Raw genomic sequence first — 22,798 nt, forward strand, 5'->3', positions numbered from 1 at the left:
ATTTCATTTGTGTTACTTTTAGGGCTGCAACTAACGATTATTTTAATAATCTGTTGACTATTTTTCCGATTTAATCGGATAAAAAAACAAAACACATTTTCAACCCTTTATCCAAAACGGGGTTCATACGATGGAAAGGTCATTGATAAAAAATAAAATCCCAAAAGTTGAGAAAGTAGTGCAAATGTGTTATATTCATGGTCATTTACGCGGTATATACTCTATGCTTTGGAATTCTCATTCTTAGTTTAAATACTACATCTTCTCACTTTTTCATGTATAGGCCTACAGAGTTTAAAAAAAAATGTTGGTCATGGAAATTTAGTTTAAAATCCTGGAAAGGTCCTGGAAATGTGTCTGACCCTGTCAAAAACAGAACTGACGGCGCTTTACTCGCATGAGTTTAATCGTGTCATTCGTGCCGGTGAGGGGGCGTGGCTTATCTCTATTTCCGCCATCTGAACATCTAACGCCCTGGTGTTTGGGTTCATAACATCACCCGTAGGCGCACACAGCTCGGTGAATGTCATCGACTACATCTGAACAACTGCCGCTTCCAGCGCTACGAGAGCAGCAGCCAGTTAGATTCTCCAACGGAGGAGCAGCTCAACGCTGATTGGCTTTCTCAAAGCAGCGTTTTGGTCTGTCCTCTCCCTCCGCTTCGCTCTTTCACAATTTTTTTTATCCTCCAACTTCTCCGCGACTTCTTGAGTGCCGTAAGAATCACGCGACGCAACGAATCGATAATGAAATTCGTTGCCAACTATTTTAATAATCGATCTTTATCGATTTACTGTCGCAGCCTTGGTTACTTTACTATTATTATTAAATGCTCAGCAATGTCCAGGTGCTTCCTGTCGTAAAAATGTCTCATTAGTATTTATGGAAAACCTGAGATTCAACAGCTGATTACTTTCAAACGAAATCTATATTTTCTGTAAAACTTATTTTTCTGCTGAAAATTTGCTCGTATACACTACCGTTCAAAAGTTTGGGGTCACTTAGAAATGTCTTTGGTTTTCAAAGAAAAGCACAGTTTTTTCAATAAAGATAACATTAATCAAAAATACCCACTATACATTGTTAATGTGTTAAATGACTATTCTAGATGGAAACGTCTGGTTTCTAATGAAATATCTCCAGAGGTGTATAGAGGCCCATTTCCATCACCTATCACTCCAGTGTTCTAATGGTACATTGTGTTTGCTAATCGCCTTAGAAGACTAATGTCTGATTAGAAAACCCTTGTGCAATTATGTTAGCACAGCTGAAAACGGTTATACTGGTGATATAAGCTATACAACTGGCCTTCCTTTGAGCTTGAAGTTTGAAGAACAAAATTAATACTTCAAATATTAATCATTATTTCTAACCTTGTCAATGTCTTGACTATATTTTCTATTCAATTTTCAATTCATTTGATAAATAAAAGTGAGTTTTTGGAAGAAGACGAAAATTGTGGATGACTCTCTCTTTTTTGAGCAGTGGTATGTCCGTTGGTTTCAGCCAAATCTGTCCACTCCTCTCTCTACCCGGAATAGGCAATTTTTTGTTATGCCGCCACCACAAAGAATACAAACGAATGCTAGCCTAGCTTATAGTTAGCCAGCAAGCTATAAAAGCAGTGAGAAACAGGTGTGTGTGAGATGTATTCTGCAACTCAGTAGAACACATGAAAATAAATGAATTTCAATCATCATCATTATTTAACAGATATTACAGACTTAGACTTACAGTCAAGCAAATACACACACACAGGGCACTACACTCTCGTTCCTCTGTCCTCTCGTAGATGTGACCTCATCTGAAACACAGCAACCCACAAGGTGATTGTAAGCAGCAGGCAGCAGCAGCAAGCAAAATAGAAAAAGAATAAAAAGAAATAAAGTCTAAAGTAAAAATCAAAACTTTCAACTGAAACATCCTGTTTTATGATTATTAGTTGGTTAATACTGATGCATAAAAGTGTAAGATACATTTTATTATTGCAGCTGGTTGGTATTGAAGCTGGTATTTAGCTTTTAGTCCAGATTTGTATTTGGTCTCTTCCCTGACTCTAGCTGCTCATGGTTGACGTGCTCCGACTAGCAGCTCCACGTCACTGTCGATGCAGCACTGATTGGTGGCCAGTCGCTTGACTGTCCATGTAGAAATTGACAGTGTCGTTATCCTTTTAAATTTGCTTATTTCTTTATTCATCAGGAAAAAGAAAGTGGAATTAACTGTTCCTAGCGACCGCTAACACAGCTCTTTTGTCTACTGAAAATGGCTCACAATGTCGGGCTGAATAATGAAGTGAAACGGTCTTCTCATCAGGCAGTGTGCTGACTGCCATTGATCAGAAACTGTCAGTCAGCTGATCGGATGTTTTTGGTACTTTGTGACCAGAGTGACCACAATGGCTTGGGCGTCGAAAAGAGTCATATAAACACTAGGGATGCACCGATCTGATCGGCGCCGATCCACATCGGCCGATATTCCCATTATCGGTTTTGATCGGCGTTCTCAAAACGGCCGATCAGATGACGTAACATCTGCGAGAACTATCAGACGTTTCAATTGCCGCGCACCCCAACGGAGACGATGCGCCCGGCGAGGGCCGCAGAGTGAGAGGTCCACGAGTAGATCCTCACCACCGAGCGGCGTTCCCGTCCCCCGAGTTGAATCTCTCGGTCAACTCAGCCGACTCTCACATGTCTGCCCCTAGAGACTGATGCTGACGGTAAACACATTCCATCGGGAGCGCGCGAGGGTTTTGATAAAGTTAGCGGAAGGATTTAAGTGACAACATCCGGTTTTGCTTAAATTATGCTAACATTAAAACATTTTTACTGTACCAAGGAAGAGTTTATAAAAAATAAGTCAGACTTTTGTATGTTAAAAAAAGTCCTGTAAATAGATTTCCCCAAGAGTTCCAGGAAATGAATAATGCAGATGTGTTCCATACATATCTGAAATCCCCTACAATAGCAATCAAACAATTGTAATGTATCAATTAGGAAATTTTTCAAAGTAAAAGTCGTTAATGTTTAAAGAAATCTAATTTCTTTAATGTTTGAGGTGCTTTATATATGTATTTCCTCATAGTCCAAGGCAATAATGCTACACAATAAATAGAATGCTTCAATCGACACCGTGATCGGTATTATCGGATCGGCAGATACTGATTTCAGTGATCGGTGATCGGCACCAAAAACCTGATCGGTGCATCTCTAATAAACACCAATATAATACAGATGTGCTTTTGCTATGTTAACACGTCTTACTGACAGATAGGTTTGTGGGACAGTCATATACTACCATAGCAAGTAAGCTACTTACTGGCAAAAGCAAAATGGCATAAACAGGTTTGTTTTGTTTATCTTAACGGTTGCTCACTACCGCTAGATATCAAAGTGGAAAAACTGAGTATTGCACGGCTATCGGTATATATTGGATGCTGTGTTTAAAGGAAAGAAATGTAGCAGCCATCCTCGTTAGGTATGCTCTAAAAATTCCTGCACTCGCACAAAATACTGTCACATTGTCAGTATTGAGGTACTGCATAATAATGTGCCGTTTTGATTTTGTCAGTACTTCCCAAGCGGAACAGTTTGGATGTAAACTCGTCTCCAACGGTCTAAACTGGGTCCTCGAGCTTCCTGTCAGATTGTCAAGACGGTCAGAGGGGTGTGTGTGTGTGTATGTCAGGCCCTCTCCATCCTCCTCAGCTGACGTAAGATGGCTGGAGGCCTGCCCCGTGGCAAAGCAGATGGCCAATTAGAGAGCAGGAGGAAGTGCCAGTAATTACCCTCCAGCCCTCTCTTTCCTGTCTTCTTCTACCACACACTCTCGCACCAACAAATAGGGAGATTGAATGAATTAGTGAGTGCTGCAGTGACACTGCACCAGGGTAGACGGCCAGCCACACACACACACACACACACACACACACGCACGCTGTGATCCTCTTCTAGCAAATGGACGTTCCATGTAATCCTCCCTCCTCTCTGTCTGTCTCTCAGTCCTGCGTCACTGGTGTAATTAGAAGGAGGTTCATGTCTCTCCCTTATTCACTCGCTTTCTCTCAGACGAGGGAAATCTATACCTGCAGGGAAGCGGAAGGTAGATGTGGAGAGCGTCGCACCGTGTTAGACAGCTTAGAAACTGCAGCTTTATAAATATTCAAAGTCGGCAACAAGTTGGGGACGAGTCAGGCGAATGCAGAGTGGCTGCAGACGGTGACGCTGCTTTTTATGATAATGTGTAATGCGGTTGTGGATGAACAGTTGACTACGTCGGTGGACGATTGCTCAGCAGCAGCATGTGGATTTTATCTGAGGCTGTTGCTGCACTTTGAAAATTAATGCAAATCTTTGCGAGGCCGCCTCTGTGTGGCGTAATCGCTCTGAAGCTGTGGGGTCGAGGTGGCCTCACCGCAGTGGTAACACACAGGCTTACACACACATCTACGCACGGTATCGGCACTGCAGTTACCCCACATCACCTTTTGACCTCACGCCTCCCGAAGTGATGCGAGGGAGTTCTAACAGTCACGTGGTCGACACGCCGTCGTCTCGCACAAACGCGCGCCCGTGTGCACGCACGTCGCTACCGGATTCAGTCAAATCGTCAACAAGGATGTTTGTTTAGACATGAGGCGTGTGTTCTTGCTCGTATCCTCTCCGAGCAGAAATGCAAACACACTCGTGTTGTATATCTGGGCTTTGCACCGACTCTTTTGCACACATACACACACGCAGGCAAACTTGTAATTGCATCACACAGCCTCGTTAATTTTCACAAACTGTTCAATGGTCTTAAATAAAAACCAAAACCTGTGATCAGCGGAGATTTGCCTCGGTGCACCTTGTGACTGTTATGAGAGGCAAATGCAGCCACTCGGCATAAACGACCGTATCACTAATCGGTTTGTGCCTAAACCGTTTCCCTTTGCATCCGTGACACAATAAATATTTGCATTTATGTTTATTACTTTACTGGAAGACGTAGTCTGTCTCATTGTGCAGCCGGTGCACAGACTATACAACAGGGTGAAGAGATGTTAAAGTGGACCAAAGCTAGAGCTTCTTCTCTTACTGAAAGACATTATTGGGAAAGGGGACATGTCTGATGGCCCCAAAAACAAACAAACAAACATTACTGCATGAGTTTTTCTAAATTGGTGCAAATGTGGTGTCAGGTGGCCTCGTGGTTAAGACCCTCACTGTATCATCATAATGTCCTTTTCAGGCGAGGCCGCTGCTGAACCCAATGGGTTGACCAGTTCACGATGCACAAACAAGTCGCTGCTCTGTGATTTGACATGTCTCTTGATTTTCTCTCCACAGACCATCAGAAGCTGGAGAGAGAGGCTCGTATCTGTCGTCTGCTGAAGCACCCCAACATCGGTGAGTTTCTGTGCACGTGACCTGATGTTTTGTTCTGTATTGCTGGAGTATAGCGATACCGGTGCTGACTTGACGTTCTCGGATAATGCTGATATAATATTTGATATCCGTAACGGAAGTTTCCTCGAATATTGTTAATCCAAATGAATATGTTGAGTGTGAAACCGCATCGCTGACTTTTAAACGGTAGTTTGATGAAATAATCTCAACACAAAAAAGAAAATGCTAGTTTAGTGAAACTTATAATTGGTAAGTGGAACATTCCCGTATCCTAATTATTTTAATATTCCATTGATTCACATATAAGCATCATAATCTGAACTTCTATCCTGGCATTGAGAAACGCACCTATGCAAGCTAGGGTTCACTCAGTAGATAATTACTTCTAGGTTTTATCGGTTGAGTAACAGAGTGCTTCAATCGGACAAGAATTAAGCTGCATGAGCATTTTATGTTCTAAATTATTCTTACTACAGGTACCGATCATTAGCCTCACGGATCGGATCGGCACAACAGAAAAAGGGAGCGAATATAACTTTAAAAAGATCCCTGATCACATTTTTTGCAGCCGATCATTGATGATCCATATTGTCAGATATAGATCCTTTGTTCTTTTTATTATACAGCTTGTATACAAGACTCCAGACTATTTTTCCCCGACTTCCCAAAAATCATTTCATGCACTCTGTTGTTTGTAAACTATCAGAATTTCAAAATGTTCTTTTTACTTTGTTAAAGTGCTTATTATTAACGCACACAATTCAATTGATAAGAAAATTAAAGTTTTTATTTTTATTGAATCTTTTCATTAGTTAATGATTTATCAGCTGCTTAGAGCTTGTGGTATGAAGTTAAATGGCTCATAATTCATCTCTAATATCTATTTTATATTAATATTAACACATCTCCTTTTTTTCACATTTCTAATGAAAACTATATTTTGAGATTTTATGTGAACACATCAGAACATTATAATTTATCTTCAACTCATTTTCACAGAGCCTGAACGCATCATAATGTAACCAAACACAGATTGCTTGTTTACATTATCAGAGATCTACGACTAGAAAATCATCAATGCCGACGTTCTGATTGCATATTTTGCTAAATATTACAACTTTATTTCACATTGTGATGGTTAACGTTAACCTGTAATTAATCCGTGTTTCACACGCATGCTGAATCCGTTACACCACTAATGCTCACATGGAGGATCATGGGAATATGTTCAGAAAGTTGAATTATATAATTATGTAAACTGGCTCATTTTATCTTCATTTATCAAGTCATTGAGTCTTAAAAGAGGCTATGACTTTGTAATTACTCATTTCACATTTCAATATAGCCAATTTAATTTAGAATATTTACTATACAGTCCATTATGAACAATGTTGAACAGAGCAAATCTTTGGTGAGAAGGCATCCAGACAATGGAGAAGCAGGGTTGTGTCAGATTACTCAGCGCAGGATTGGCAAACAGGTTGTTTTGAAATGAAGGTGCAGGGTCACTTCTGCTGTTTAGGGTGATCCTCTTCACCACTTTGCCAGAAGTATCTCCTGTAAATGCACAATAGGGAGCAGATTTTAGATTACAGTTCCTTAATATTGAATAAACGGAAAAAAAACAAGTGTAGATCATCTGGTTGATTGTCAGTAGTCAATGTGTTCACCATTTTGCACAAGCCTTATTAATACATTTATTAGTAGGCACATAAACGTATTAAAATATAAAAGATTAGAGACGGCAAAGGAGTCTGTTATACAGTAGAAGAGGATGGCTGTTTGATTTTAGCATTACTGCTTTGCATTTAACGGCTCAGGAATGCTACCTGCGGTTATAATGTTATGAGTCTTGTGCAAATAAGTGGTGCAGTTGTCGTAACAACAGAAACAAAAGGTTAAGTAGATGACATCACCAGCACTGCCTTTTCAAATGCACAAGTAAACCCAGTCAGAGTGAGGCGATGGCAGGTCTTCCTCACGCCGACGACAGGCGTTTTCTGCGTCAGACTCTTCTTTCTGGACTTTCTGGTTTTATTACTAGTGACTATTGCACCGCTGAGCCGTTCGCTAATTGTGGACGTGTGTATTGCAGCGGCGATTAGAAAGAAGAAATACATTGTGCTAATCTAATTGAGATGTCCGGAGGAGATGGGCGTGAAAGGGCAGAAAAGGGAAATATGACCAAATCAATGACCCTTTTCTCACTGCACTTCTTGTCCTCTTTTCTTCGTGTCCTAGTCCTCCACCCCCTCAGGCACTCATTCGCCCCTCACCTACTTCTCCTGTTCTCTTCCCCTCTCCGTATAGATCGCTCTCTTCTGCCCTTTTTCCTCGTTTTGATATATTTTGGCATTGTCTGCATTAATACTTTGGATAAAAGAGGGCAAAAAAAAAAAAAAGACAGATGGAGGGACGAAAGCAGGAGGAGTAGGAGACAGATGGAGGGAGAGCGAGAAGATGGGAGGAGGAGGAAAGAGCAGTCGCTCTTGTTTCTTGCTGCAGGGCCGTCTTCTTATACAACTGATATTTATTTTACATAACGGTAACCGTGGCGCCTCGTCACTAAACCCAAGATGCATCTTAGGCCCTTTCTTTTAATGCCGGGCTCCCTCTGCCTCCATCCTGCTTCGTCATTCTCCCGCTGTATTGACAGTCGGGACGGGATGGTTACCGCATAACTGCAGTATTGTGGTAATATGAGCTCATGACTGAGCCACTTTTTTTCCTGTTCTCGACCAAGCACTCGCATATCCCCGTCGGTAATCAAGAAACATTTCTGGGAACAAGCACTTACGTTTTTATTTATTTGTCGTCCTTTCATTCTTTATGAAACGCGACATTTCCTACTCTCCTCTTAATCGCTGCCCACATCTGCAATTTATCTTTCAGTTACTCGCGTATGTCTTGTGCCCTTTGTCTGTCTACCAGAGACGATCAGCATTTTGTATGAGATATTAAGAATGGGGATGTCGTCTTCTTGTACTAGTGCCGGAAAAAAAATGCCAGAAAAACCGAGCTATTTATTGTCATGTAAAATGATGTAAAAACACCTCCTGTAAATCCACTTTGGTCCACCTCTCAGTTAAAATATGTTTGCATTTAGTCGTAGCCTCAGTTTTATGGGAAGCTTTAATAGCCAAAACAATGCAGCAATTTGATTGTGTACCCACCTGCTGTCTCACTGCCCACCCTCTCTCTTGCAGTGAGACTCCATGACAGCATTTCAGAGGAAGGCTTTCATTACCTCGTCTTTGACCTGTGAGTATATTCTGAACACACACACAGTGACATTTAATCCATGCGTGCCGCTGCGGTTGGTTTGTGTATGCTAACTGACTTCTCTCTCTTGCCTCCCCGCCTTATCTTTTTTTGCTTTACGCCCCCTTTTATTCTTCCTTCCTTTCCCTCCCATTTCCAGGGTGACAGGAGGAGAACTTTTTGAAGACATTGTAGCCAGGGAGTACTACAGTGAGGCTGATGCCAGGTAAGCTCTTCACATGGGGCTGCTCTGGACATGATGCACTTTCCTGCATATAAAATAATGATATTGTTGTAGTTGGGTTGCTTGTATTTGTCAGCACCACCACACTCTGTTGACATTGCGACATTTGCAGTTTCTCGACTTCCTCGCTGAGTTCCCCCTTTTCTTCTGGAGCTGTGGTGTGCAGCTTATGAAGTCTCTGGTGCAATTGGATTCGGGTCTTTGTCTGTTCATGCACACATGGGCTTTGGGGAGACACACACACACACACACACACACACACACACACACAGATCAATCCACATGGAAAAAGCCTCTCTAGCTCTTCCTGACCTTTGACCCATTAATCTTTCTGGAGACTTGACATGAGCCTCAAGCGGTGGCCGCCCGACACCACAGTGCATCGGGCAGTATGAAGGTGGTCAGGTACTGTCTTTACTGGACAATTTAACCAGACCCATCATGAGCCTACAGTCACAAGGCTTGTTAAAAACATGCTCACCAGCCAGTATTTAGAAATAATGGTATTAGTAGCAGCTGCATTGATGCCCCCATTATTAAAATTGCTACTGGGATAGAGACGTATTGACCGTGTCGTGTAAGGCCTCTCGCACGTGTTTCTTCTGCTGCGTTCACACCCATAGCGTTGCGGATTTTTCGTACCAGTGGATTCCATGCAAAGTCGATGCAAAGCCGCAATGGTTGCAACGGACGCAAATGTTCGCCGGGCGGCGCGAACGAAGCAAATGGAGCCAAGCAAAAAAATTTGCATCAACTTTAAATGTTTCAACTTTGGCAGAAAATTCACCTGACGCTGAGTCGTGAAAGCCAATCAGCGTTGAGACGCTCCACCCGTCGTCACTGAAGTCGTCCCGTTGGTGAATCTAACTGGCTGCTGCTTCTCTAGCAGCGCTGGAAGAGGCAGTCATTCAGACGTAATCGGCGAAAGTCACCGAGCGGTGTGAGCCTGCGGGTGATGTTATGAACCCAAACACGAGGGCGTTGGATGTTCCGACGTTTGAAGGTTGTCCACAACAAGTATAAAGTAGAACTAGTGGTTGTTTCTTCTACGGTGGATGGCGGAAATGATAACTGCTTCCACGGAGTAAAACCTCAATTCAATTCAGTTTATTTGTATAGCCCATTTTCACAAATTATAAATTTGCTTTACAATCTGTTCACAGACATCCCTGTCCCAAAACCTCACATCGGATCAGGAAAAACTCCCAAACAACCCGTCACTGTGAAAAAATAGGGAAGAAACCAAAGAGATAACCCACGCCCCCTCTAAGGCACGAATGAGGCGAATAAACCAAAACTTGTGTATATATATATTTATATGTTTTTTAATTTTTATTATCTCATCCGTGACAGTATTTAAGTCTTCTTACGCGAAACAGCCGGAAAAAAAAATTTACACATAATTTCTAGCTTCATGTTATTTATCCTGTAGTGAAAAATAATGACGTGAGTTTCTTTCCCCTAATTAAATGCATCGGTTTCATACCTAGACGTGAAACGCACTCGCAGATCAAGTTGTATATGTGACGTGTTTTTGTGTGTAATGAGAGGCACCAACTGACGCGCCTTTCTCTCGGTTTGTTCCCCTTTCCGCTCTCCGTAGTCATTGCATTAATCAGATCTTGGAGAGTGTCAATCATATCCACCAGCATGATATTGTGCACAGAGACCTCAAGGTGAGTGGCTGCCCGTTGCCGTGACAACCACACACACACACACCTCTGCTCGTGGCCATGGCAACACACAGATGGCTCTCGATTGCTCCAGCTCTCTCTGTATCTCCATCTTTCTGCATTTAGGTTTCTATCTTTTATATTTTCCACCCAGCGTCCCTCTCCCGTCGACTGTTTTTACCCTCTATCTGTTCTCAGATCTGTCGGCTTGTCTGTCTGTGACCAGACCTCTGTGTGTCCACACATGCACACATGTTCATGTTGAGCACACAGAGATGGTGGGTCAGGTCAGGTGGAGGGGAGAGGGTTCTCACCTTTGCCAAGGAAAAGACGAGGACTCAAACAGCAAATGAGAACACACAGCTACACACTTTGTACTGTTGTGAAGGGGGTCTATTATGAGAGAGGCAGTGAAGACATGGATGAACCTCAAGAGTTGCCACGACAACCCATGTGACATAACATCCAACCATGGAGCAGCGGGGGAGGGGCTTGAGTCGTCCTAAATTGCTGATGGGCTTAGATGCAAAGAGTAGAGGAGAGCATCTCTGCTACCTCCAGTTTCCTCCCTAACTCGGTTAAAGGAGGTGATAAAACAAATTATGGGAGGAAGGAGCACAACACTGAAGTGTACATTTTCAAGCAGAGACTGCAGGGTGTGGAAAATAAATCGACCTCCGAAGATGTCTTGGATACGTGTGGGCGGCTGTTGTTTGTGTGCGTGCACGCCCTGTATTGGAGAATAACACTCTTACATTGAGCGCTGCCTGTCTGATTTGTTGGCCTTTTATCCTGAGTGGGCTTTTTACTGTGGCCATTTATGTCCTACTGCCCAAACAACGGCCATTTAGAACGCTGCCACACACACACGCCGCCGCTCGCTAAGTACACTTTCCATTTAGCATGCAGTCTGCAGCGCTGCCTAAATGACTCCCGAGCGGTTTCCATGGCTACCAACACAGGCCCATATAAGGCGTTGTGGAGATTCACAACCACTCATCTTCTCTCCCTCTACATCCTCCGTCTTTCCATCGCTTTCGCACACCTTTACCCCCACCCCCACACAAGCTGTGGCGAATACATCAATTAGAAATATTTCGAAGAAAGCGCTTTGCTGAAGATCGCCCGTCACTCTCCGTCTATCACTGTCTTGATCTCTTGTCATACATTCTGCTTCACCATGTGTGTGTGTTTGTTTCTCAGCCTGAGAACCTGTTGTTGGCCAGTAAGATGAAGGGAGCTGCAGTGAAGCTGGCAGACTTTGGCCTTGCTATTGAAGTGCAAGGAGACCAGCAGGCTTGGTTTGGTAAGAAAACATAAACAGTGACACAGACACACACGCGCATCAAATGTGCTGGACCATAACCTGATCTGTTATTCTATCTGGGTGTTTAGCCCTCCATAGTTTTTCATGTTTCAGTGTACGAGTCAGTGCTAAACAGACGGTCTTTCCTACAGTGCATCTGTAGAGCTAAACATCAACTCGCCCACTTGGAAGCCAAAGAATATGAGTACGCCTCCAGTTAATGCTAAGGCCATTGTGTCTTGGCTAACAGCCGAGCTGCCGGCTGTCCTGCATGATAAACGAGCGTTTGCTTGTGACTCTACACTGTCATCATCTGATCTTGCATTGAATAGGTCACTATCATCTGAACCATTCACATAGTTGCACAAAGGCGTCGGTTAATCATGTCCTCTGGTTTGTCTGGCCGGCAGGGTTTGCGGGCACCCCTGGCTATCTCTCCCCCGAAGTCCTGAGGAAGGACCCCTACGGCAAGCCTGTGGACATTTGGGCTTGCGGTGAGATTTGGGCATTTTTTACTTAACAGTGGTGGGACACAAACATCAGACTATAGACATAGTTTTGATTTTGTCAAATTAAACGATTTGTAACTAGACTTTATACATTTTGTACATAACATTATTACATTAAATTTCATTTACCTGACACTTTTATCCAAAGCGACTTCAGGGTTTTTCCTGGGTCAAAATGGGTCTTCGGTGTTCCCAAAATAATCTGTATTACCATATCACCGTAATTAGCAGACATCTGTGTTTTTTATTTTTTTGCCCCAGAAATAATTGAGGTAATGCTTGAGGAAATCATTTTGCTAAAATAGATAGGCTAATAGATTGACAATTAGAGATGCACCGATCAGGTTTTTTGGTGCCGATCACCGATCACTGAAATCAGTATCTGCCGATCCGATAATACCGATCACGGTGTTGATTGAAGCATTCTATTTATTGTGTAGCATTATTGCCTAGGACTATGAGGAAATACATATATAAAGCACCTCAAACATTAAAGAAATTACCGATTTCTTTAAACATTTAGGACTTTTACTTTGAAAAATTTCCTAATTGATACATTACAATTGTTTGATTGCTATTGTAGGGGATTTCAGATATGTATGGAACACATCTGCATCATTCATTTCCTGGAACTCTTGGGGAAATCTATTTACAGAACTTTTTTTAACATACAAAAGTCTGACTTATTTTTATAAACTCTTCCTTGGTACAGTAAAAATGTTTTAATGTTAGCATAATTTAAGCTAAATCTCAGAAAAGATCTATAAAGATACAAAATCAGTTCATTGTTTACTTGTATTTGTTAGTGTATGATTTGTCGACATCTTATTTTGATAAACGGATGTTGTTTCACGTGGTTCTTTCCGCTAACTTTGCAAAACTGGATGTTGTCACTTAAATCCTTCCGCTAACTTTATCAAAACCCTCGCGCTCCTGATCGAATGTGTTTACCGTGAGCATCAGTCTCTAGGGGCAGACATGTGAGAGTCGGCTGAGTCGACCCAGAGATTCAACTCGGGGGACGGGGACGCCGCTCGGTGGTGAGGATCCCCTCTGACCTCTCACTCTGCGGCCCTCGCCGGGCGCATCGTCTCCGTTGCGGTGCGCGGCGATTGAAACGTCTCTGATAGTTCTCGCAGATGTTACGTCATCTGATCGGCCGTTTTGAGAACGCCGATCAAAACCGATAATGGGAATATCGGCCGATATGGATCGGCGCCGATCAGATCGGTGCATCCCGATTGACAATAGTCCAGGTGTATTGGTGCACGTCGGGCTGTTGAGTGATCAGCAGCTGGCCGCTCTGTCCATTCTCGCACCTCACAGTTGCATATTGATCAGACAAGAAGACACGCTTATCAACTCTATTACTATTGATCCAAACAGAACGTGGGTTCGGCTGTAGCCTACTTGAAACATACTATTGAGAACATATTCGCTGACATGCACGTGATGAACAGTTTTTTTTTCTTCTTTCATCGCAGACTTTTTTTGCCTTAGGCGCTCGGGATTTGTCATAGGCATTCGGGAAAACGGCTTAGGCGCGCGCCCAAATTTTCTCTATGCAGGAAATACCCTGGACTTACAATCAATTCATAAACTGTAGCTACAGGGAGCAATTCGGGGTTAAGTGTCTTGCTCAAGGACACATTGACTAGGGCGAGGATTGAACCGCCAACCCCTTGATTGAAAGACAGACCTGCCACTGAGCCACCAAAAGTAAATAGTTAATGATAAATCTGAGGTTAACTTTCGAAAACCTCTTGCAAAGAAAAGAAGAATTTAGCCTCATGTGAAGTGTCTCATGAAGAGAAAAGAATGCATTTAGCTGTGCTGAATTCACTTTATTTTTGTTGTTGCTTCGTGCTGCATGCATTTAAATGCAAAGCATAATGAGTTTACTTGAAAAGAAATATGCGAAATGAATCAAGTTGCCTTTCCTAATTTGAGCCGCAACATGGACCATGATCTCTTTTTCTCACTTTGTATTCTGCCAGGTGTTATTCTCTATATCTTGTTAGTGGGATATCCTCCTTTCTGGGATGAAGATCAACACAAACTCTATCAGCAGATCAAAGCTGGGGCATACGATGTAAGTGTGTGCATTCGGTGTATACTTGTGAAGGGTGCAGTGCAGGGCTTTGCTAAGCAGTTTTTGAATGTTTAATAGTGTCCAATTGAGAGCTGGTCCAGAGCTATTGATCCTATCTGGGCCTCCCTGACGCATTGCAGAGGTGTGTGTGAGACAGAGGGAGACTATGAGAGAGACGGAGAAAGGAGGATACCCCGTCTCTGGTTCTCCGTCTCTGGATATTTAAGTCACATTGCAGTTTCCAGAGAGGCTGGAAGTTTCACACATCCTATTAGTAGGGAATGTACTCCGAATAAAACATGTTTTCTGCAACAGAAGCTTGAGTCCTGTTGATTCAAAAACAATTAGCAATTCATTTTGTTCTCCTATCTACACAATGTTGACAAATAAACTCGAGACTTGATGCCCAGATGTTGTGGATTAGCCAGAAATATGCAGACTCCTAACAAGTCCTGAAGGAAATGTGTATTGTTTCCAATCCCCCTTCCTTCCTTCCCAACTGTTACACCTACTTTCTTCATTTGTCCCAGTTCCCATCCCCTGAGTGGGACACAGTGACTCCAGAGGCAAAAAACCTGATCAACCAGATGTTGACCATTAACCCAGCCAAGAGAATCACTTCCGACCAGGCCCTCAAACACCCCTGGATCTGCGTAAGTTTTCACAGAAAACACCTCAGAGAATTATTGCATGTTACAAATGTATGCATAACCAGGTCTGGATATACCAAGTTAGATAATTACTGTATTATAGCCTTAAAATAACTACAATTCTGTAGAAACAGAGTGTGTTTTAATAGTTTGTTTTTCTCCTCCTGCAGCACCGTTCTACAGTGGCATCTATGATGCACAGACAGGAAACTGTCGAGTGTCTCCGCAAGTTCAACGCTCGTCGAAAACTTAAGGTACCCAATCTTAAAATTTGATTTGCCACCTTCCTGATGCTGCTTTGCGTTTCACACTTGTACATCTTATTTTATTTAACCTACCTTTTGCCGTTTAGAAATTAATCTCCCTACTTGTAGGGCTTTTTGATATCGTAGCGTTAAGTATTAAAACTGTTGAGTACTCAAAGCTGGGGTGAAATGTGTGGTTAATTTTTATTTTAGTTAGTTCCTGACTTTAGGAACATATGATAACTTATTTTTTGTAGTAAATCTATTTATTTAATGCTAGATATCACTTTGGAATGGGTACTGACACTTTATTTTCATATCGACAGCAGTATTGAAACATTCAAACGTTACCCGACTGAGTTGCTGTAGTTTGCATTCACAGCCGTACATGCAGATGAATTTAGTTATTTTCAATGTGTTTGAATAGAAGAATATGTAATTGAACTTAGAGATGTGAAGATGTACCGTTAACAAAGCACCAATAATACAATACATCACATGTTTTTTGAAAATTAGAAACTGTTTGACAGAACAAATCAAGACTGGATTTAGCTGTTGAAAAGAACGACACTGTCTTGAAGACGCTGCTGTTAAAAAAGCAGAGATAAAAATATTAATGTCCCATTAGAGTTGAAGAGGGAGCAGTTAAAGAAAAACTGAGATCCCGTTAAATAAAACTCCTTACACTCATTATACCTCCCTCACTGCGCTCTCCTCCTTCCTCTCCTCCTCCAGGGAGCCATTCTCACCACAATGCTGGTGTCCAGAAACTTCTCAGGTGGGTGTGCCCTTCGCCCTCGGCCTCCCACGTAGCACATGCAGAGGGGGAGGCGGAAGGAGAATGGATAGTGTCCTCTGGACCTCTTTTAACCCCCTTACCGCACGCACACAGACACACACACACACTCTCACACCCACTCATCCTCAAAATAACAAGATGATTTTGTGTGTGCGAAGGAGTTTACTTGCTTACAACATTAAAATGGATTTGAAAGTTACTTGGAACCATGATAGAAACAATATTGGTAATGACTATGGTAAGTGCATTTCATCCTGATAAATGTGAGCAGGTTAACGTGTGATAATATTTTCATGTACTAGATTATATGTTGGTGCCAGTTATGTTCATGCTAATGTTTCTCTCCTTGTGTGTGTGTGTGTGTGTGTGTGTGTGTGTGTGTGTGTGTGTGTGTGTGTGTGTGTGTGTGTGTGTGTGTGTGTGTGTGTGTGTGTGTGTGTGTGTGTGTGTGTGTCTCTCTGCTGCCTGTGGAGCTTTTGCATGTATGAGAGGAAAGCCTAGACTTTTAAGAGATTTTTATGTTGGGGGCAAGGTGTCTGCTAAGATTCTGTGGGTTTTTTTTCCCTAGTCTGCCGAGAGTGACTTGTTTTCGCTGAAGCTTTGTTCTCATCCTCCAAGTAATTGGCCAGTCGATGGCTAATGATTTCAACCCCGGGCCTAGGAAACCACAGGGGTGCACGTCTTTGCTTTAGCCCTTTTCTCTCAAACCTTGTGATGTGTCTGGGCTGCAGCCAGCACGCCCTGTAGCTTTCTAGGCCCATGGTTTGAACAACGTGAGATCAAGCTGCCTAATTTGATTAGCTCCTCCCAACTGTAGCATTTCTGTCCAATAGTGGGCCGGCAGCATACCAACTCTGCTGCTGCCGCCTCCTCCACGGCCTCACTGGCTCAGGAAGGTACGTCCCAGAGACACGCCCATCCACTTCCTCTCCACACAGCTTACTACTTTTGATTCATAGGACAGGGTGGGACCCCATTATAACCCACAAACCCCTGCATGCAGCCTCTGACAGCATCTTCATTGACATTCACAAACACATGCATACTTACACACATGTCTGTTAATTTAGGGTCATATAGATCCTTGTTTCCTTTGCTGTTGCGCAAAGTTATCACATTTTATGCACACAATCATGCACATCAGCATCACTTAATGCTAATCGATTCAGTTCAACCTGCACTCCAAAGTGCTTATTTTACATTTACACCTCACCACCACTCAGCCCCAACCTTGTAACACCCATTTCAGCTCCCAAATTAGTTATATAATCACATCTAGCTAGTTCCATCCTGACTTCCAGCTGACCCCGTACACCCCTGTGCTCTCTCTCCGGGGCGAGCACAGGGCAGACTGGGGCAGGGGATGAGGAGGGGCTTGTATTTCTGGGGCAGGGAACTGACTATGCAGGGGGCCGGCAAGAGCTGGGTTGGCGTGCTGCCATCGTCGAACCTGGGTCTGATGGGAGGGAAGAGGCGGATGTTGAGAAGCTGGGGGAGATGTTTAGACGGAGGATGGGGGTGCTGCCTTTGCTGCTGCTGTTGTACCGTCACCGTTGTGGAGCCGTTGCTGACGAGTACCGTAAAGGTAAAAGGCATCCCAAGTCTCATCTCCCCCCTCCTGAGGACTGTTTTAGTACTTTCAAAAATGCCTCACTGCCTCTTCGAAGGAATGCCACAAACCAACTTTTGTAAAATACCCACTGACGTGTTCACTTGATTCTCCACGAACAGAAGGGTGCTTTCCTTTGTTTTGAAAGTACTAAAATCAGGCTCAGCGCTCAATCTGCCGGGTGGTGAAGGTCGGCGATTCCGCTGGTGGCTCCATGGATTGAGTACTTTAGAAACAGACACTGTGGAGCACTCTGGATTTCCTGTCACCTTTTTTTTCAGACGTGAAAATCTTCTTTGCTCTACAGTGTACATGAATCTCTCCAGAGGTAACTAGGATCAGTGTGTAGGTAGGATAAAGGTGAAAGGAGGTGAATCGGTGCTGGTATGTGTGATTTGTGCGCTGTGGTGGTTTGATTGTCGGCTAGAGCCCCTCTGAACGCGGGGCTTCCTCACATGGACCGGACCACGTTCACCGTTTTGTAAGTTTTCGGAAATCCCATGTGTGACGTCATCATTCCAGAGTGGACTCCTCAGCGCTCCTTCTCTTTAATCGTCCGACTAATTGTTTTTTCCTCTGTCACTCATTATTGCAAAATTCTTTTATTTATTTATTTTTTTAACCATTTTTATTTCTATACTATAACTGCTTCCTTGCACATATCTGTAGAATATGGCTGAAACCAGGCTTGGCAGTTTGCTCATGAAGTTCCTTTTTCAATGACATTACAGCAAATATGTGACAGTAATGTGAGATTCTGTAGGTTTCTAGCGAGGCGTTTGCCTTGCATGCTGTGTCCTGTGTGGTTGTAACTCGTAAAATGTTCTTGGGAGAAAAACCCGTGAGATGGTCTCTCATCCGTCCTTCTCTGTTCATCAAGCTGGTATGTGTCTTTTGAGTGGTGCATCCCTCCCACTGAGGGTCATCTTGACTTTACCCATCATGTCATGTGAAATCGGTGATCATTCTCTTGAGGAAGAAGTGAAGGACGGATTTCAGAGAGCATGTGAAGGTGGTGTTCCCATGATGTCACAATTAGCGCCTCGATGGCTGTTAGAGATGTAGCTGTATTAAGAGCGGATGTTTGTGCACTGAACAATCAGCTCTTTTACCCAAATTAATGAAAATGTTTCTTTTTTATATATATTTAAATTTTCTTTTCTTTGAATGCTGCATGACTAGCCCAAGATAGAAGCTGTGTGTCGACAGCCAAAATTAAAGAGCACGAGTTGTCACTTGATATTGTTTACTGCTGTAAATGCTGTGCCCCTTATCTCCACTCTCCTGTATTGAAATACTAAGATCACTCTTTCCCCACCCCTCTCTCCCCCCCCCCACCCCCCTTTCCCTCTTCCATATCTTTTTATCGAAGGTAAGAAACACAAGATAAGAGTTTTTGAACGTGTGTCAAGAGAAAATGAGAGAAAAATAAGTAACCGACAGGGGAAAAGAGACCGGGGCCCTTAACCCTTGTGTTGCCTTAGGGTCATTTTGACCCGATTCAATATTTAACCCTCCTGTCGCCTTCGGGTCAATTTGACCCGATTCAATGTTTAATGTCGGTGTTCTTTCGGGAGTCAACAAACAAACATAAAGTACCTCACACTTAAACTTGGAAAACAATATTAATTCTAATAATTTTCTGTAGATTTTAATAGCTGGGGTCATATTGACCTCAAGGGTAAAATATGTTAGTAAATATAAAGGTAACAGGAGGGTTAAAGGAAATCAATGTTTTTACATTAACCTAGCTCATTGCTGTCAATCCTTGCGTCAGTTTGAGTCTGACCATCACTTTCTCCTTAGATCTGGGGTCTTTCAGACAGGAAATGGATTTCGGAAGTTTACTTTGCTCTCCGGTTACTATTTTTTTTTTTCCCCAGATGGCAATGAATGGATTATGATGAGAATGTTTCTTGCAGAGTGTAACAGCTTGTACAGCCAAAGGAAAACAATGCCCAAGAAATCCATTAAATGCACGTTATTCTTTGGGAACACACTCTGCCTTAAAAGCTCGACTGGGATTTCATAGATATGACACATTGTAGATTTAGCTTCTTGCTTAAGTTGTGGATTTCTATAAAAGCTGTCTAAGAGGATGGATTGGCGTTGAAGCTGAATGGTAAACATGTACCCACCTGTCTTCCTTTCTATCATCCTTGTTCTTTTCTTTTTTTTACAGCATGCAAAAGTTTACTCAACAAGAAATCGGATTCTGCTAAGGTAGGTTGAGCCCTCTGCACTCTTTGTTCTCTATATTGTGTCCGGTCTCTCCTCCATTAGCTGACCCTCTGTTTTGCCTTCTGTTCTTTCTCGGTACCTCTCAGTGACTTCCTCAAGCTCGCATTATCTTCCTAGTATTATGTTGAGGAATATCTTTTTCATACTGTAATTATTTTTGTCAGTTTTAATACAGGGGTTTTTTGGTTAAGAATGTCCCATTCCATTTATAGGAATAATATCTCAACCTTTCCGTAGCCTGTGTTTAGATCCCATTCCTGTTATCCTATCCAAGTTTTAGAAACTCTGTTTGACTGTTTATTCCTCCAATTTCCGTCACAATATTCTGTGTAATTATCCCGTAACAATAATTTTAGAATGTTTGTTGCCTTCGTTCACCTTCTAGTCTTAGTCGGAGGTTTGCTACTCTCTTTTCCGAGCAGTCTCCATCACTTTCTGCTGCTATTAAGCGTCTCCCTCCCCTCCCCTCCTCTCTCCTGCCTCCCTCTCTTTCTCCCTTGCCCCAGGGGTCTCTGTGCAGTTAAGTGGCGGAGGCATAGAGTTAGTGAGGCAGTTAAAAGGATGATCTAGAGGCCATTCTGTGGCACTCACCCTCTCGTTTACCCCGTTAGCTCTCAACAGCCCGGGAGCCTCGACCAACATAAGCCCCATTCACTAAAAGGCTTCTAATTCTAATGCATCTACATGTGTGCGTGTGCGCAACGTATGTGTTCACTTTGAGTGTTTGCGTTCTCGTCCCAGCCTTCTACCAACAACAGTAAGAACAGTATAGTGAGCGCCATCAATGCCATGAAAGACACCAACATGGCAACCAACGCCCAGATGGTACAGTAGGCCGCCGCAGTGTTGGCTCCCGCCTCTAAAACCCAACCAGTAGTTGCTTAGTAGCCCGCTGTGCCTCACCCTCCATCGTCATAGTTGCTGCTTGGCTTCCTTCGTCTACCACACAGGAGATGTAGCACCCCCGCTCTGCCCATTGTACCCCCCCACGGTGCACGTGTTCCTGTCATATACATATATATAACTTCTTGGAAATTATTATAAATGCTCGTCATTACTTTGAGTCTCGGGCTGCACACGTTTCACTTTATTAGGTTTCTAAAGAGCATGAACTTTATGTGATTGAGTGGCAGCACAGAGAACTGTCCTGGTCTGGATGATGAGTAGAATCTATTCTTATCCTGAAATGGCCTCTGTGGTATTCGTTTATCCCGTTGCTTCACCAGCCATCCCTTAACTTCCCTACTAAGGTCACCACCGCCTTGCAACCACCAGCCCTAACATCACCCATGTCTCCCACTCCACCCTGACACCATCACATCCCCATTGACATCCTCAGAATACTGCTTAACTTCTTTCATCGCGCTCTCGTCCAGTACGAGCATGTTGTCATTGTAGGGTGCTTTAAGAGCATGCGTTGCATACACATGGTTCACTGTCTGGTCTGGTTAGGTAGTGCTTCTCAACGGGTGGTGCAGGACCCCAAAGTAGGCCATGGGTATGACTGTAACAAATGTATGCAAAAAAACATAAATTATTGCTCAATTTAAAGTACTGCGTCTCCCTTGTATGTTTTACAACAGATGAAACTTGGGCTGAAACAAATAATTGATTCGTAAACAGACTAACAATGAATCAGCAACTTTTTGGGATTATCTGATGTGAAGGACAAATGCAATCTCGGATTTTCTGCTTTTCTCTTTTTGTCTGTTTAGAAAAATGTCTTTCGGTTGGATAAAACAAGAGATGACATTTTGTAGACCAGAGGTCATTTAAATCATTATAAAAGATTGGTAGACTAATCGATGATTAAAATAATTGTTGGTTGCAGTCCGAGATAAAACTGAAACCAAACTTTTAATTACAGTTTTCTTCCGAATGTAATCAATTAATTAATAAATGATATCATCACAGTATGATTCCAATTAAAGCCAATAAGTCAATCAGCAGAAAATGAATCTGCAAAGATCAATTAATCGATAAATTGCGGATGCTTAAAAGAATAAAGAATAATTTCCCGGTTCCAGCATCTCAAATGTGAATATCTTTTATTCTGATCTTCTATGATCATAATGTTCTCTGATGGTAAACTTTAATACCTTTTTAGTTTCAGACTGTTTGTCAAACTAAAGAAGCAATTAGGTTGTCAGCTTTGGGTTTAATAATTAAATATATTCATCGATAATGAAAGGAATCGTTGCGTCTCCCAGTCCGAGCCTTTGGTTCCGTGTCCAACTTCTCTGAATGAAGGTTGGGTTTTGGCCCCATAGCTGAGGTGTGGCTGCCAGTTTCAATCCGGTTGAGAAGCACTGGTTCAGGGTTCTGATGTGTCGGACTAACTCGTGTTCTGCCTCACAGGAGTCTCAGAGCCCCGTGGTGCACAACCCTCCTGATGGAGTCAAGGTGAGACGTGTGTGCCGGTTCGTGTGAAAGCCCGCGCGTCGGTCAGCTGCTCCGGTCTCAGGAATGCTGGACCTCGGACCCGGATGTGTTAATTTCAGTATCTTTTTTTTGTATCTCTGCACTCCAGGGCTCAACAGAGAGCAACACCACCAACGACGAGGAGGAAATGAAAGGTAGGCACGGTGGTCATGTGTTCTCGTCCCTTTTCCCATTCCTATCCTCTCTCTCTCTCTCTCTCTCTCTCCATCCAGTAAAGTGTGTATTTGACTGTCGTGAACTGGCAGTTGTGCAGAGATACATCATGTGTCTCTCACACTCTTGTGATGTGTGCGTGTGTACATGAATGTATTTTATTGTGTGTCTGGCTGCGTTTTGT

General features: G+C 42.9%; 1 protein-coding gene across 3 annotated transcripts in view; it reads left to right on the forward strand.

Moving 5' to 3' along the window:
• LOC130203157 (calcium/calmodulin-dependent protein kinase type II subunit gamma-like) overlaps window positions 1-22,798 on the forward strand; it is a 35,035-nt gene that overhangs the window by 4,906 nt on the left and 7,331 nt on the right. For 2 of the 3 annotated variants that reach the window (XM_056429065.1, XM_056429063.1), the window contains exons 3-17: window positions 5,331-5,390; window positions 8,597-8,651; window positions 8,812-8,877; window positions 10,499-10,571; window positions 11,772-11,874; window positions 12,285-12,368; window positions 14,381-14,475; window positions 15,006-15,128; window positions 15,296-15,379; window positions 16,106-16,148; window positions 17,003-17,065; window positions 19,961-20,001; window positions 20,761-20,844; window positions 22,378-22,422; window positions 22,550-22,595. In XM_056429065.1, the coding sequence (XP_056285040.1) occupies window positions 5,331-5,390; window positions 8,597-8,651; window positions 8,812-8,877; window positions 10,499-10,571; window positions 11,772-11,874; window positions 12,285-12,368; window positions 14,381-14,475; window positions 15,006-15,128; window positions 15,296-15,379; window positions 16,106-16,148; window positions 17,003-17,065; window positions 19,961-20,001; window positions 20,761-20,844; window positions 22,378-22,422; window positions 22,550-22,595 (1,065 nt within the window). The remainder of the gene's footprint in view (window positions 1-5,330; window positions 5,391-8,596; window positions 8,652-8,811; window positions 8,878-10,498; window positions 10,572-11,771; window positions 11,875-12,284; window positions 12,369-14,380; window positions 14,476-15,005; window positions 15,129-15,295; window positions 15,380-16,105; window positions 16,149-17,002; window positions 17,066-19,960; window positions 20,002-20,760; window positions 20,845-22,377; window positions 22,423-22,549; window positions 22,596-22,798) is intronic. The other variant, XM_056429064.1, reaches the window with a different exon arrangement.

The sequence above is a fragment of the Pseudoliparis swirei genome, chromosome 13 (genome assembly GCF_029220125.1).
Source record: "Pseudoliparis swirei isolate HS2019 ecotype Mariana Trench chromosome 13, NWPU_hadal_v1, whole genome shotgun sequence".
Taxonomy (NCBI): Eukaryota; Metazoa; Chordata; class Actinopteri; order Perciformes; family Liparidae; genus Pseudoliparis; species Pseudoliparis swirei.